The sequence below is a fragment of the Pogona vitticeps genome, chromosome 5 (assembly GCF_051106095.1).
Source record: "Pogona vitticeps strain Pit_001003342236 chromosome 5, PviZW2.1, whole genome shotgun sequence".
NCBI classification, from domain to species: Eukaryota; Metazoa; Chordata; class Lepidosauria; order Squamata; family Agamidae; genus Pogona; species Pogona vitticeps.
Window position 1 is genome coordinate 194,616,796 of NC_135787.1, and position 17,157 is coordinate 194,633,952.

At 49.6% G+C, this 17,157-nt stretch overlaps 1 protein-coding gene across 1 annotated transcript in view; it reads left to right on the top strand.

Annotated features, from left to right (window-relative positions):
• Positions 1-17,157, top strand: part of TNPO3 (transportin 3) — a 44,517-nt gene that overhangs the window by 9,000 nt on the left and 18,360 nt on the right. The window contains exons 2-8 of the mRNA XM_073002431.2: positions 6,993-7,193; positions 7,451-7,524; positions 8,435-8,591; positions 12,010-12,153; positions 12,936-13,111; positions 15,233-15,371; positions 15,827-15,973. Of these exons, the coding sequence (XP_072858532.1) occupies positions 6,993-7,193; positions 7,451-7,524; positions 8,435-8,591; positions 12,010-12,153; positions 12,936-13,111; positions 15,233-15,371; positions 15,827-15,973 (1,038 nt within the window). The remainder of the gene's footprint in view (positions 1-6,992; positions 7,194-7,450; positions 7,525-8,434; positions 8,592-12,009; positions 12,154-12,935; positions 13,112-15,232; positions 15,372-15,826; positions 15,974-17,157) is intronic.

Genomic DNA, 17,157 nt, shown 5'->3' on the forward strand with positions numbered 1-17,157 from the left:
GTTGTGTCAGGTTCATGTTGGTTGCTTCGCAGACACTGTCCAGCCATCTCATCCTCGGTCGTCCCCTTCTCCTCTTGCCATCACACTTTCCCAACATCAGGGTCTTTTCCAGGGAGTCTTTTCTTCTCATTAGATGGCCAAAGTACTGGAGCCTCAGCTTCAGGATCTGTCCTTCCAGTGAGCACTCAGGGTTGATTTCCTTTAGAACTGATAGGTTTGTTCTCCTTGCAGTCCAGGGGATTCTCAAGAGCCTCCTCCAGCACCACAATTCAAAGGCATCAATTCTTCGGCGGTCTGCTTTCTTTATGGTCCAGCTCTCACTTCCATACATCACGACAGGAAAAACCATAGCTTTGACTATTCGGACTTTTGTTGGCAAGGTGATGTCTCTGCTTTTCAAGATGCTGTCCAGATTTGTCATCGCTTTCCTCCCAAGAAGAAGGCGCCTTTTAATTTCAGGGCTGCTGTCTCCATCTGCAGTGATCATGGAGCCCAGGAAGATAAAATTTGACACTGCCTCCATATCTTCCCCTTCTATTTCCCAGGAGGTGATGGGACCAGTGGCCATGATCTTAGTTTTTTTGATGTTGAGTTTCAGACCGTTTTTTGCACTCTCCTCTTTCACTCTCATTACAAGGTTCTTTAATTCCTCCTCACTTTCTGCCATCAGAGTGGTATCATCTGCATATCGGAGGTTGTTGATATTTCTTCCCGCAATCTTAATTCCGGCTTGGGTTTCTTCCAGTCCAGCCTTCCGCATGATGTATTCTGCATATAAGTTAAATAAGCTGGGGGACAATATACAGCCTTGCCGTACTCCTTTCCCAATTTTGAACCACTCAGTTGTTCCATGACCAGTTCTAACTGTTGCTTCCTGTCCCACATATAGGTTTCTCAGGAGACAGATAAAGTGGTCAGGCACTCCCATTTCTTTAAGAACTTGCCATAGTTTGCTGTGGTCCACACAGTCAAAGGCTTTCGCATAGTCAATGAAGCAGAAGTAGATATTTTTCTGGAACTCTCTGGCTTTCTCCATAATCCAGCGCAAGTTAGCAATTTGGTCTCGAGTTCCTCTGCCTCTTCGGAATCCAGCTTGTACTTCTGGGAGTTCTCGGTCCACATACTGCTGAAGCCTACCTTGTAGGATTTTGAGCATAACCTTGCTAGCGTGCGAAATGAGTGCAATTGTACGGTAGTTGGAGCATTCTTTGGCACTGCCTTTCTTTGGGATTGGGACGTAGACTGATCTTTTCCAATCCTCTGGCCACTGTTGAGTTTTCCAAACTTGCTGGCATATTGAATGTAGCACCTTAACAGCATCATCTTTCAAGATTTTAAATAGTTCAACTGGAATGCCATCACCTCCACTGGCCTTGTTGTTAGCCAGGCTTTCTAAGGCCCACTTGACTTCGCTCTCCAGGATGTCTGGCTCAAGGTCAGCAACTACATTGTCTGGGTTGTCCGGGATATCCACATCTTTCTGATATAATTCCTCCGTGTATTCTTGCCACCTCTTCTTGACGTCTTCTGCTTCTGTTAGGTCCCTCCCATTTTTGTCTTTTATCATGTTCATCTTTGCGCAAAATGTTCCTCTAATATGTCCAATTTTCCTGAACAGATCTCTGGTCTTTCCTTTTCTGTTATCTTCCTCTATTTCTTTGCATTGTTCATTTAAGAAGGCCCTCTTGTCTCTCCTTGCTATTCTTTGGAAGTCTGCATTCAAGTTTCTGTAACTTTCCCTATCTCCCTTGCATTTTGCTTCCCTTCTCCTCTCTGCTATTTCTAAGGCCTCGTTAGACAGCCACTTTGCTTTCTTGCATTTCCTTTTCTTTGGGATGGTTTTCGTTGCTGCCTCCTGGACAATGTTACAAGCCTCTATCCAAAGTTCTTCAGGCACTCTGTCCACCAAATCTAGTTCCTTAAATCTGTTCTTTACTTCCACTGTGTATTCATAAGGGATTTGGTTTAGATTATACCTGAGTGGCCCAGTGGTTTTTCCTAATCTCTTCAGTCTAAGCTTGAATTTTGCTATGAGAAGCTGATGATCAGAGCCACAATCAGCTCCAGGTCTTGTTTTTGCTGACTGTATAGAGCTTCTCCATCTTTGGCTGCAGAGAATATAATCAATCTGATTTCGATATTGCCCATCTGGTGATTTCCATGTATAGAGTCGCCTCTTGTGTTGTTGGAAAAGAGTGTTTGTGATTACCAGCTTATTCTCTTGACAAAACTCTATTAGCCTTTGTCCTGCTTCGTTCTGAACTCCAAGGCCAAACTTCCCTGTTGTTCCTTTTATCTCTTGGCTCCCTACTTTAGCATTCCAGTCCCCTAGAATGAGAAGAACATCTTTCTTTGGTGTCAGTTCTAGAAGGTGTTGTAGATCTTCATAGAATTGTTCAATTTCAGTCTCCTCAGCAATGCTGGTTGGTGCATAAACTTGGATTATTGTGATGTTGAATGGTCTGCCTTGGATTCGTATTGACATCATTCTATCATTTTTGAGATTGTATCCCATTACAGCTTTTCCCACTCTTTTGTTGACTATGACGGCTACTCCATTCCTTCTACGGGATTCTTGTCCACAATAGTAGATATGATAATCATCTGAGCTGAATTCGCCCATTCCTGTCCATTTTAGTTCACTGATGCCCAGGATGTCGATGTTTATTCTTGCCATCTCCTGTTTGACCACCTCCAGCTTCCCAGTGTTCATAGATCTTACATTCCAGGTTCCTATGCAGTATTTTTCTTTGCAGCATTGGATTTTCCTTTCACTTCCAGGCACGTCCACAGCTGAGCGTCCTTTCGGCTTTGGCCCAACCACTTCATTAGCTCTGGAGCTACTTGTACTTGTCCTCCGCTCTTCCTCAGTAGCATGTTGGACGCCTTCCGACCTGAGGGGCCCATCTTCCAGCGTCATATCTTTTAGCCTTTTGTTTCTGAGCATGGGGCGTTCTTGGCAAAGATACTGGAGTGGCTTGCCATTTCCTACTCCAGGTGGATTGCGTTTAGTCGGAACTCTCCACTATGTCCTGTCCGTCTTGGGTGTCCCTGCACGGCATAGCCCATAGTTTCTCTGAGTTACTCAAGCCCCTTCGCCACGACAAGGCAGCAATCCATGAAGAGGCTGTGCTCACGACCTGGGTTCAATCCCAGTTAGCTTGCTCAAGGGTGACTCAGCCTTCTATCCTTCCCGAGGTCGGTAAAATGAGTACTGTACCCAGCTTGCTGGGGGGGGGGGGGACAATGTGTAGCCTGCATAATTAACTTGTAAACCGCCCAGAGAGTGCTTGAAGCACTATGGGGTGGTATATAAGCAGCACACTTTTAATCCTTGGGCTTCCAACCTGGATCCACACAGCTGCCCGTTTGCCATTTTCCTTCAGCTCCCATTGCGTTGGATCAGGGTGGGCCATCCAGGGGGGGGGCTGAGCGCTCCAGGTTTTATCCTCAGCCCCCCCCCACTTCGCAGAGGGCTGCAACGGACTTGGAAATGACTCTTTAAAATACGAATACGCAGGAACTGTCCAACCACTAGTGAGAACTGATGATGCTTCTGGGAGGTTTCAAGGCTTTTTAACTTTTTGTTCTTTGCATTGAACCTCTCAGCAAGCTTTGTTATGTTTCTAAATTATTTTACCTGTGGGGGGGGCTGCAAACATGCCCTGGATCACCCTGGGTGGGTCGTAGGCCACATGAACCAGAACTGGGTTCTGGAGCATGTGGCTTTTCGGTTCCAGCTGTGAATGTGGCGATCTGAACTGGTTTTGAGCGCTGATGAAGGCAGAGTTGGGATGTTCTCTGGTTATAAGTCAACGTTTTGCTTTCTCGGACACTACCTTATCAGAATTAGATGCTATGCAAAGTATTTCTCTGAAGGCTGTCTGCAGTAAGGTCAAAGTCTTTGCTCCGTTTTGGCTTCCATCCTGCTGTAGGAGTAATGCTAGTTTGTGGACTAAAGCATTTTCATGCCTCATGTAGTTAAACAGTGGAATTCACCAGGATAGATTTGATTTAAATCGTGATTTAAATTTTAAAATGGATTTTTAATCTATCTAAAAAAATAACCCCACATAGTTTTAAAGATTTAAATCCTGATTTAAATTGTGATTTAAATCAATGTGATTAAAAAAAATCCTTGATTTTTATCCACCTTGGAATTCACTGAAATAAGTCTTGGCAGCGGTCAGCTTGCTTGACCAGGTCGAAAAAGGGATTAGACCAATTCGTGGAGGTCAAACCTGGCAATGGCTACCCCACAGGAAGGTTATTGATCAGCGTGCTTCCTTTTGCGGTGGGATGCAAGATGGAGGATCATTTGGCACCTGTCTCCTGCTGGCCGGATCCTCGGGGGCAACTGGTTGACTCCTGTGTGAACAGAACGCTGGAGTGGGTTGGAGTTTAGTCTCAGCTATCTTATCTTGGTTCGTCTGTATCTGCTGGACAGGGCAGGGAAAGGCAGAGCCAAAGTACAGTACAGTCGTGCCCCGCTTAATGATTGCCTCACTTACGAGGAAATCGCTTTACGATGAGGTTTTTGCAATCACTATTGCGATCGCAAAACGATGTTTTAAATGGGGGAATTTTGCTTGGCGGTGATTGGTTCCCTGCTTCGGGAACCGATTTTCACTTTACGACAGTCGGCAAACAGCTGATCGTCGGGTTTCAAAATGGCCGCCGGCTGAAGAAAATGGCCCCCCGCTGTTTTCTAGGAGGGATTCCTCGCTTTACAGGCACCGAAAATGGCTGCCATATGGAGGATCTTCGCTGGACGAGCAGGTATTCAGCCCATTGGAACGCATTGGGCAGTTTTCAATGCGTTTCAATGGGCTTTTTTATTTCGTTTGACAACGTTTTCGCTCTACAGCAATTTCGCTGGAACAAATTAGCGTTGTCAAGCAAGGCACCACTGTATTCTGGTCTGGGCCCCCAAATGATCCCGCAGATGGAACAGCCAGTAACTTCCTACCAGCCCACAGGAACTCTCACCGGCTCACCTACATTTGTGACCCTAGTGGTTAATCGGGGCAGGCTGCTTATCCGTGCCGCGGTCTGCAAGGCAGCTTGCGCTACATGGCCGGTGGGTAGAGGGGAGAAGAGGGAGAGGCTGAGGCACCAGTGAAATGCCTGCTGCTTTGAGGGTCTGACGTGGGATTAACCTCAGTCCAATGGAGGGTTGGGAGAAGGAGAAAAGACCAAAGGAAAGGTTTCTTGGCCCAGCGTGTTGTTAGTCTGTGGAACTCCTAGCCCCAGGATGTGGGGATGGCATCTGACCTAGAGGCCTTTCGAAGGGGATTGGACAGATTGCTGGAGGGAAGAGTCCCTTGCAGGTGATAAGTCATGATGGGAATGTATCATCTCCAGGCTTTGAAGGAAGGGACCTCCAAAGGCCAGATGCACGGGAGGGGTTATCAGGAGGCAGGTCTCTCGTGGTCTGGTGTGCTTCGAGAGGCATCTGGTGGGGGCCAGTGTGAGATACAGGAAGGTGGGCCAGGGGAGCCTTTGACCTGATCCAGCACAGTGTTGTTCCTAGGCTCTTATGTTCCAATGCAGGGGTGGGCAATTCTGGCTCTCCAGATCTTGCTGGGTTGCGTGCCATCCCCCTCCCCCCTCCCGGTCTGCCTGGATGTCAGAGCCCATGGGGAGTGGGTTGATGGGAACTCTAGTCCAGCAGTATCTGGAAGGTCACATTTCTCCAGGTGAGCTCTGGTGAACCAGCACCCAGTTGGGACAGTGCAAATGGAGGGGTCAGGCGGGGGACCTGACTCTCAGCAGTTGAGTCCGCTGAGGTTACTGGAGCAGCGAGCAGATGCCCCCCCCCATTCACACCAGAGGCATTCTGAAGGGGAGGCATCCTCTCCTCCCCCTCCCATGCAAGATGAATGACTGCCATGTGTGTGTTTTCATCACCTGCCCTCCAGTTATTTCCAACAGATAGTGACTCTTTAACAAGTAATGATGGTCTGCCGTTCCTCTCTTCCACAGCTCTGCTCAGGTCTGGAAAACTGAAGGCCATGGGCTTGTTTTATAAATCAACCCACTCAGGATAAGCGGGCCTCCAGCAGCTGTGATTGTCGATGGCATTGAGGAAGTCAGAGAGGCTCCCCTCTGGCTTCAAGCTTGGGTAGCCCAGCCCTTGCTGACATACTGAAAGGTGCAGCCGTACCTTGACCAGCAGGGAATTACTGAGGCCCTTGTGGGGGACTCACTTAAGAATCTGCCCCGAGGGGTTCTCCAGTTACGAAATGGCCCCAGTGATCCAGGTACTTTCAAAGTGCCCTATGCCATCCCAAGGGCTAGCAAGGTGCCCGTGGAAGAAGTCCACGGGCTTCCAGATTTCTCAGACCGCTACTGTGCCGAGAGCTGCGTTCTTGCGTTTGTTACCCGTTTACGTTCTTGTGATGGGTTAGGTCGGCGATGGCGAACCTATGGGAGGCGTGCCACGGCTGGCACACAAGAGCCCTCTCTGTGGGCACACAAGCCGTAAGTCGCCATCGAGAAATACTTACCCGTCCTCCGATCCCAGATTTCAGCACTCCCCTCTGCTGGTGCAGTGGTCCAGTGGAGGGCGTGCCATGGCGACTATTGCCGGTCTAGCCCAGTGGGGGATTGGAGGACAGGTAAGTATTTCTTTGTTAACACCACCCATTTGGGGGGGGGGGGACCACACAAGCATTTAACCCTTGCAGTGCAGGAGCAGTTGTGTTTTGTTTTTTTCTAAACTAAAACCTCAGTATTCGGGTTTTAATTGCAGCATTGGCCCCTTGAAAGAAATAAGTTGATTTTGTGTTGCAGTTTGGGTACTCGGGCTCAAAAAGGTTCACCCTCACTGGGTTAGGTGATCAGAGCAGAGGTTGCTTGCTTTTTCCCCCCTTCCCCCTGATGAAATAAACCTATTAAGGCATGTGATGTTGTGGGGAGACCCTCTTCTTCTTCTCCAGCTTCCCCTCTTGGACGGGTGGGATCATTTCCCCTTTTGTCTCCTGCAACAGGTCCACGCCTGGGAGGTCTCCGACCAGTTGCTGCAGATCCGGCAGGACGTTGAGTCTTGCTACTTTGCAGCCCAGACCATGAAGATGAAAATCCAGACCTCATTCTACGAGCTCCCCACAGACTCGCACGTCTCGCTGCGGGACTCGTTGCTTTCCCACATCCAGAACTTGAAAGACATGTCCCCTGTCATCGTCACCCAGGTGAGCACCCCACCTGTTCAGGCGCACGAAGCCTTGGGGGGGGAGCAGCCCCGGCGGGCAAGTCTTACCTGCCATCAGAGTCGACTCGGTCGAATTCCCGGGGAAGGATTCTGCTCCCGCAGGCCTCTGGAGTCCTCTCTTCGGGCAGGGCTTATCGTAGAAGCTGAGCGTCCGCCGCATGGTGGGGCTGTTGGGTGTGTCTGCATGTATGTCGGAAGTGCTGGCCCTTCACCTTGTCTTCTCTTCCCCCTCTACAGCTTGCATTAGCCATAGCAGACCTCGCCCTACAAATGGCCTCTTGGAAAGGCTGTGTGCACACACTGGTTGAAAAGTAAGTGGTTCGGCCTTTTCGGTCTTCAGTCTCTTCAGTGACTTTGGACTCAGACTTGGTAGGGCAGATATGGGCACCCAGGGAGCAATTATCATGAAATAGAGAATGCCCCCCTACCAAGACATGAGCCTTCCTTCCCTCCTTCCACCCACCCCATCCATCTAAGGAGCATGCAAGAAGGCCACTGGACCACTTCTGGCTCACTGCCTGGACGCTGGCCCTCCTGTGGTATTGGGCTCGAAAGCATACAGGCAGCCAGTACCCATTAAATTGGCAACCTTGTCACGTGATCTGAGAATGGAAGAATCATCTCGTGTTGTATATTAGGTCCAGTTAACAGATTTTTTTAAAGCAGGGGATGGTGTTGCTGAAACATAACTTTGTTCTATGACACTTGTGGTTTTTTTTTCCCCTTCCACCCTTCAGTCTGTGTCCACCTTATCCCTCTCTGGGCTCACTGAGCTGTCCTGTTCAGGGCACCCATCAGGGCCATGTCCTTTTTGTATCAGGGGCTCCCTGGCAGTTTATGGGGTTCATCCAAACCTTTCATTTCTCTTGAGAGAAGCCACACTCTGGCTGCTTGAAACTGGAAGCTTGAGTCTCTCTGGAAGGCACCCTGGTTTGTCATAAGAGGGCACACCCCCATCTGCTTTGGGGGATTCTGGCCCTAATACTGGACACATAGGACTTGATTTAGGTTCTGGGCTAAAATCTGTACCCTAGCTTCCCCAGCTTGGTGCTGTTTAGCTGTGTTGGACTATCAGTCCCATCATCCCCTAGCTGGTGCAGTCAGGGGAGGTTGAGACGATGAGTTCCCTTTTGCTTGGCATGTGCCTTCCATTGCCTTGAGGTTTAGCACACTTGCTGGTTCCTCTTTCTGAAGCATTCCCCCCTCCCCTCGGCTCCCCAGGTACAATAACGATGTGACGTCACTGCCCTTCTTGCTGGAAATCCTGACGGTGCTGCCGGAAGAGGTCCACAGCCGGTCCTTGCGCATCGGAGCCAACCGCCGCACAGAGATCATCGAGGACTTGGCTTTCTATTCCAGCACAGTCGTCTCTCTGCTGGTGAGTGGCATGCGTCAGAACAGAAACATTTGCACGGAGTAGACCAAAGAGGCTGGGAGAAATGGCCTCTCTCAAAGCCACTGTGATGCCCACCGTGGGTCCTGGGGTTTAGAACTCGGCCCTCAGAAGTGGCCCAGACCTACCCACAGTAAGGGCCAAGAAAGCCGTCTGTTCCAAAAAGGAAACCTGTTTCTGTGAGCTGCTGGGCCTTATTAGCAGGCGGCGTTAAATGTGCCTAGCATTATTTGTGTCTTAATACATCCTGTTGAACCCAGTTGGCTGGGTCTGTTGGAAACTGGGCAGTTAACCGGGGGCAAGGATCCCTCTAAGGGGTGCGGAACCCTGCACACACTGGGTGGGGGTGTCGCGTGTGCATGCAGGGGAGAAGCCGCAAGCATGAGAGGCGGAGCTGGGCTGAAAATTAGAGAGTATGTTGCCAGGGGATCTGGGTGTTTAAAAAAAACAAAAATCCCAACCCCCCCCCCCACACACACTTAAAGATTTGACTGATGGTTACTAACAATGAAGAGCCAAAAAATGTTGGTTCTTAGAGTCAAAAGGATTTGATTTTTGACCATACGCAGACAGGTAGGTCCCCGAGCCTTCTGAACCCAACAAGAGAAAAGGCTTTGTCCTTTGCTGGTGCCCTGTGGTGATCTAGGCTCCGTGTTGGCCTAAGCCAGCCGAGCGCCTGTTCCGGAGGCAAAGCTGCTGAGGTCAGCAGCAGGGCGCCACTTTCTGCTTGGCTTCATTTTGCTGAGATGCCACTTTCGGGTCACCCAGAAGCTTGCCCCCCCGCCCGGCTGACTCTTCAGATGGACCGTGCTTCCGGTTTGTACGATTCCCCCCCCCGCATCGCTTGGCGCCTTCTGGGCATCCCAGTTCATGGCCTTGCTCCGGTCTTCCGTCCGTGAGACGCTTGATGCCCACTGGCATTGGGCTCTGGGAACGTCTGAGTTGGGCAGCCTTGGACATCAGGATGACTGACAGTGTGTCACATACAGCCTCTTTTTTTCAGAGCTGAGGGAGATTTTTTTTGGAGGGAGGTCACTGTTCATCAAAAAAGCATGTGCTCATACAGTCTAGAGCAGCTTCATCCCAATCCAGCAACTCCAGATGTGTGGATTTTGAGCTAATAGATCCACCACTGACATGGTATTCTCCCTCAGACAGTTGCAGGAGAAATATAGGGAACAACAACAGCCACTCTTTGTGGCCTTCATAGATCTCACAAAGGCCTTTGATTTGGTTAGCAGGGATGGCCTTTTAAAAATACTTCCCAAGATTGGATGTCCACGTCGACTCTTTAACATCATCAGGTCCTTTCATGAGAGAATGAAGGGCACTGTAGTTTTTAGTGGCTCAACATCAGATCCCTTTGACATCCGAATTGGAGTGATATAGGGCTGTGTCCTCGTGCCGACCCTGTTTGGGATCTTTTTTGCTGTCATGCTGAAGCAGGCCTTTGGAACTGCAACAGGAGGTGTCTATCTCCGGACCAGATCAGACAGAAAGCTCTTTAATCTCTCGAGTTTGAGAGCGAAGACCAAAGTCCAACTGAAATGCATGCGGGACTTCCTCTTCGCCGATGACGCAGCCATTGTTGCCCACTCTGCTGAAGACCTCCAACAACACATGAATCGTTTTAGCAAGGCCTGCCAAGACTTTGGACTAACAATCAGCCTGAAGAAAACACAAGTCATGGGCCAGGGCGTGGACTCACCTCCCTCTATTACCATCTCCACGCAAAAATTGGAGGTTGTTCATGACTTTGTGTACCTTGGCTCAACCATCTCTGACACCCTCTCTCTAGATGTCGAGCTGGATAAACGCATTGGGAAAGCAGCTACCATGTTCTTTAGACTCACAAAGAGAGTATGGCTCAATAAGAAGCTGACGACATATACCAAGATCCGGGTCTATAGAGCCTGTGTCCTGAGCACACTCCTGTACTGCAGTGAGTCCTGGACACTTTGTGTACAGCAGGAGAGGAAGCTGAACACATTCCATATGCATTGTTTCTGATGCATTTTTGGCATCACCTGGCAGGACAAAGTTCCAAATAGAATAGTCCTAGAATGAGTTGGAATATTTAGCATGTATACATTACTGAAATAGCAATGTCTACATTGGCTTGGGGACCTGGTGGCGCTGTGGGCTGAACCGCAGAAACCTGTGCTGTAGGGTCAGAAGACCAAGCAGTCGTAAGATCGAATCCACGCGACGGAGTGAGCACTCGTCGCTTGTCCAAGCTCCCGCCAACCTAGCGGTTCGAAAGCATGCAAATGCAAGTAGATAAATAGGGACCACCTCGGTGGGAAGGTAAACAGCGTTCCATGTCTAAATCACACTGGCCATGTGACCACGGAAAGATTGTCTTTGGACAAACGCTGGCTCTGTGGCTTGGAAACGGGGATGAGCACCGCCCCCTAGAGTCGAACATGACTGGACAAAAATTGTCAAGGGGAACCTTTATCTTTACCTTTAGATTGGCTTGGGCATGTTGTGAGAATGGGTGAAGGTCGGATTCTGAAAGATCTCCTGTATGGAAGACCTTAATGAAAGACCTCTGAGACTTTATATATATAAATTTTCTCTAGAGATGTAAAATTTCCAAAAAAAAATCATTTTTTTTCCTGGGAAAACAGGGAAAAACCCAAAATTGTGGAAGTTTTACATCTTGAAGCTTGGAACCAATCCCCTGTGGTTATGGGGGTCCTACTGTATTTTAATGTAAACTTTTGTGAAACACCTGCTTCTTAGGACAGATGAGGTGGAAAACAGATCACGCAGTAAAACATTCATTCCAGGCTCTGAGACACAATGGGTGTCTGTTTCCATTTGACACCTGCACTGATTTATGACCTCTGATTGGTCTTCATTCATGTTGAAGTCTGGTTCCGTAAACATTTCTACAAGAGACATGGTTGGCAAAGACCAGCTCTAAGCAGTGGCCTGATGAAAGGAGTCCACAGAGGAAGACTGCGTTTTATTATAGAGAACGACAAACCGTACCTTTAACCTTTGCTCTTGTAGTTGTGAAGGAAAATAACAGTAGGTAACAGCCTAATTATTACATTTGGTAATGACTTGAGCAACCTTGACAGATATTCAATCCATTTATACAGGTGTCCCTCATGTGTATACATTTTATCTCAGCTGTTTCCCTCTGTATTCATCTTCTGTAGTGTGTCTTTTCTAGAATAGTGACTTTCTTGTCTTGTGAAGAGTGTCTTGGTAGACCGAAGTCGTGTAGAGAGTGCAGAGGGGCAATGTTGGCTAAAAGATGGCATAGATCACATTAGCTGAGGAACCGAGTGAAAGTGCCCTTAATGGTTTTCAGCTTGTCCTGTCTGTGCCAAGGTAAGGCCAACCCCTCAATTTGTCTTTTTCTCTCATCCCCCCAAAATAATCACAGGTGACGTGCGTGGAGAAGGCTGGCAACGACGAGAAGATGCTTATCAAGATCTTCCGCTGTCTGGGCAGCTGGTTCAACCTGGGCGTCCTCGACAGCACCTTCATGGCCAACAGCAAGCTCCTCTCGCTGCTCTTCGAGGTTCTGGTGCGTTTTCGGGGTCCTTTGGCTGCTGCCTGCTCGGATAATGTCCAGATTTCATTAGACTCTGTTTTATGTTATGTTTGTGTGTTACATTGTGGGGTTGGTTTTGTTATGGGCTAGACTAGGCAATGTGCCACGTTTCACACACAGCCCCATAGGGGGACCTAAAGGTGGCTCACAACAGTTGGTATGTCACGTGCTCTCTTAAGGGGATGAAACGGGGTGGGGGGAGGGGAGAGGGAAAAGATGCAGAACCCAGATGGCATTTCCTCCCTGTGTAAGAAGTGGGTGGCGTGTCCCCTTTTTGCCTCTTCTGTAGCCTTGCAGTGTAGGATGCAGCTGCTCCTTCGTCCCTCCGACAACATCAACGTCACCCTCTCGACGTAGTTGCTTGGGAGAGCTGCCTGGCAGGCAGTTGGGGGGGGGGGGGATTCCTTTTTGTGTGGCATCAAAATAAGAAAAGGGAGTGAAACCTCTACCATTCAAACCATGTTTGGCATCCAGCCCGGTCACTCGGCGGGTTTCTGTCGGTGGCCAGCCAGCTTAACAAAAGCACCCCGTCCTCTTCTTTCTCCCAAAGCAACCCTGATTTCTTTGTCATTCGGCTCGTTTCGTCATTCCGTCTAAGGTGGGCAGAGACTGTGCTGTCGTCGTGGGTGGAAGGAAAATGTAGAGCTCCCAGGCCAGACGTGGGATGGTACCGCGGGGGGCGGGGGAGTGTCGGGTCAGAACGTTAGAAGCCGGCAGGAAGGCCGAGTGAGATTCTTTTCTGTGCCGGGTTGCAGCAACAAGACAAGACGTCCTCCAATTTGCACGAGGCTGCGTCCGACTGCGTCTGTTCTGCCCTGTACGCGATTGAGAACGTGGAGACGAACCTTCCCCTGGCCCTCCAGCTCTTCCAGGGGGTCCTGACGCTGGAGACGGCTTACCACATGGCCGTGGCACGCGAGGATTTAGACAAGTGAGTAGCCAAGAGGTCCCGGGACAGGACCTCCTGTTTCTGAGCCCCAGGATCCATCTCAACTGATTCAGGAGCGGGGTGTGCCCTGAACTTCTTCTACGCGTGGCGCCGTCTTTGGTTTTTAAAGGGTTTATACACCCAGGCAGAGATGGCATTTGTGTGCGTCCAGGCCTGTCTCTGTGGCCGCTCACGCCCCGCACCTTTGTGCCAGTTCGGTTTCTTTTCGGAAGCCCTTGGTTTCCACCGTGGCTTGCTGGGGGGGGCAGTTTGAGTGGAGGGGCTACTACGTCCCTCTAAGGAAGTCGAGAGGTCCTAGACAGCTCTCCACAGCCCTGCGAGGTAGGCCAGGCTTAGGGAGAGTAAATAGATACCCACTGAGTTTCATGAGCACCGGGAGGAAGTAAACTTGGATTTCCCAGATCTTTGGGCAACTCTCTTGACCCTTGCGTTAGGCTGACTCTCAGATAGAGTTTGAAGACTGTTCTGGTGTTTGACTAGAGATTTCCCCTTGCCTTTCACTCTTCTTTCTGTAAAGCGGCCGCCAGAATCCTGTTGGTAATGTCCATGTTGCAGAAGTGAAGTAGCCTAATTCGCCTTGGCAAAAGGCCACTAACTAGTGAACCACCAGTCACATTACCATGTATGTGCCAGATGGTATAAAAGACCTGATTAGACGAAACCGACGTCTTCGTAGTTTGCCGCCATTTACTACCATGTGAATTAACACAGTTTAACTTAGGCCAGTGGAAACCACCAACAGGATTCTGCCAGCAGGTCCTGCATGATTTTGTGCTTTGAGAGTTCAGTCTACTTAGGTGACGCACAGAGGCTTCCCAGATAATAGCTCTGGCAGGCTCTGCTGCTCAGCCCTTGGTTGCAAACGTCCTCGTGGCTGGTACAGCCCGAAGCAGCGATGCAGTTCCTTTTCAGAAGTCACTAAGTTGACATTACTCTTGTGTAGGGGGTGATTTCCCTACCCATGTATAACACAGAGACAGAGAGAGACAGACACAGATGAAGGCAAGTAAACAAGCAGCCGGTCCAATCTGAAGAGCATCAGGTGGCCATGGAGGTGTGATATTTGAGATCGCCCTCGGGCCCTGGTAAACATAGGGTCTGATTTAGAAACGGTGCCAGCGTCAAGCTGTTCTGGAGCTGGTCGTGGTGTGTATGGGAGACCTAGCTGTTTACCTCAGCTCAAGTTCAGGAGGAAAGGCCATGGGGGGTGGGGGGAGTGAATTCAAGAACAGCGGGATCTGAGTCAGTATTTAGAGGTTTTTCTTACAGGCACACCCTGCTTCTTCTCCAGCGGGTTCAAGGTGCTCCCTGTCGTTCTCCTCCTCCTCCTCTTCTTCTTTATCCATCCTCCCAACAGACCTGCGAGATTGGTCTCTCCCAGATCCTGGTCTGACACTTTGAGAGCGAAACCCCCCCCCCCGGCTATTGGCCAGTCCTGACCCCCTTTGTGGTCTGGGCTCTTTGGGCCCCCTAGGCAGAGGTCCTGACTCATGAGACCCTGTTCAGTGTGTGTGTGGGGGGGTGCCAGGGACCAGACTTGAGGAATACCTTCACTCCTACTAGGCTCTGGATCCTTCCTTTTAAGTGGGGTGGTCTTGAGGGCCACCCACTTTTCCCTTTGTGGGCTATTTCCATGAACCCCCCACCCAATGTATTTTTCTAGCAAAATCAGGTTTTTTAAACTGGAGAAGCCCCCCCCCCCCTTTTGTTCTGGTCTGCGTGTGTGTCTTTTAAATGTAGGTAGGTAGGTAACTAGATTGATTGATTGATTGATTGATTGATTGATTGATTGATTGATTGATTAAGGGGCTCCTGACATGCGGGGGAGGCCTCCAAACATGGCAGAGTCACTTCCCACATCTTGTCTAGGGCACAATGGGACTTTATTTTTAAGTGTTCATATTTTAGGTGCCTTTAAGCCACCTTCAGGCTCTGAGCTGCCCAGGAGCTCCCATCAGGGAGAGCTGCAGCCGGCCGTTGAGCTCCCTTCCCCAAGCCAGAGAAGGTCAGGGTCAAGGCCAGTGACCTTTCTCTTGCCAGGCCTCCCCACCCGAAAGCTGTGGTCTGGCAATCCGTCCCACTTGTTTCTCTCTTTTTTTCCAGGGTTCTGAATTACTGTCGGATCTTCACTGAACTCTGTGAAACTTTTCTGGATAAAATTGTTTGCACTCCTGGCCAGGGCCTGGGCGACCTGCGGACCATCGAGCTGCTCTTGATCTGTGCAGGCCACCCGCAGTATGAGGTAGGAAGCCACCCTCCCCTTTAAGGCCCCCAACCCCGCCAAAAGCTTCATGCCCGGTGCCATTCGCCTCTCTTTCAGCCATGGGGGAAATTGGGAGACCACGAACCATTGTGGGGGGAATCAAGGGGTACCGGATGATGCTCGACATGTGGTAGAGAGTCTTTTTGAGGTTGGTTGGAGTCATGGGAGATGCCATTCCCAGTGGTGGCTACCGGACTGTGGAACTCCCTGCCACTGGGGGCCAGGCAAGTGTTTTTAGTCTTGAGTTTACTTACTGTTTTTCATATATGACTTGTTTCGTCTTTTAAATATTTGTGTACTTGCTGTATTTAGCTTTTAAATATTGTCGTTTTAATGATGTCAGCCACCTTGGGTCCTTTTTAAGGAGAAAAGTGGGTGGGTGCAGAGGGTGTGCGCAAAAATATTTTAAATAAATAATTTTCTTTCAACTGCAGGTGGTGGAAATTTCTTTCAACTTCTGGTACCGACTGGGGGAGCACCTTTACAAGACAGACAACGCCGTCATCCATAGCATATTCAAGGCCTACATCCAGAGGCTCCTTCACGCACTTGCTCGGCACTGTCAGCTGGATCCAGACCACGTACGTCCCTTCTTCGGCAGATCCTTCCTGCCCCCCCCCCAGCAGAGCCTGCTTCCCATTCTTTCTAGTACCTTATAGAACTAGAAGCAAATTGGTTTATCCCCCCCCCCCCCCAAATGTAGAGACGTCGCTTTACGCGGTGATCAGAAAGTACTTCTGTATTTCCTCCTATTTGGTGGAAGTGATTTTGTGCAATGGGAGCCCCAAGGGAAGGTGGCCACAGGTTTGATGCCTGTGCCTTTCCCTCTTTTCCACCTGCGCGAACCGCTTTGCTTGGCCTTCCTGGAGGAGGAGGAGGAGAGGTCTGCCTGAGGCACGCCCAGAGGTGGTGGTGGGAGTGGGGGAAATAAGTCACTTTTGGGGACTCCGGCTTCAGGAATCCCTCGGCCAGCAGACCAGCTGTGGTATTTGGGAAGTTGGAAGTCCAAAAATTAAAAATAAATGAGTCGCTCGAGCGCTTTATGGGCTCGCAGGAATTAAAAATTAAAAAATGACACCTGTTGCTAAGTAGGAGTGGAAGTCGAAAGGCAAGGTGTTGAAGAAGAATTGTGTGTAGCGAGTATCCCTACGAAGCAATTTTAAAAAATATATATTTATCTGCTTGCAAGAAAGATTCTCATTCCTCTAAGCTTGATTGGGTAGCTTTACTTACCAGGAGTGCATTTTGATGAGTAAAACCTTTTGTGCTTCCTTTGTATGCCCTGGGGAGTACAGAGCACTCACCCAGCTGCTCTCGTTCTCCTTGGGGGGGGGAGGGTTGACTCGCAGACCTTCCCTGGATGTGAGAATCGTATGGAAATCACAGTATGTCAACCTGCCATAAAAAGGACCTCTTAACAATTGTGATACTTTTCGTAGGGACACTGGTTTGGTTTCGTTTCTCTTCCAAGCGCTTGGAAAAACATTCCTAAATCTAAGACACCCAACAGACGAAGCTAGGCAGATCTTGCCTTGTATCCCGTCTGGCGCCTTTGGAGGTCTTCTCTGCAGCCCTCTATGGGTTCCCCCCCACACCCTCAAATGACCTTCTGGCCTTGGGCAGTGCTTAGCAGGAAAGTAGGGGTTCCAAACAGCCAGGGTTGGATGCTGGTTGCAGTGAGAATGGAGGAGACAGTGTACAAAGGGGGTTGGCTTGGGGAGTTGTCCCCATGTGTTATCCTCCCTGTTTAAATTCTGTTCCTCCC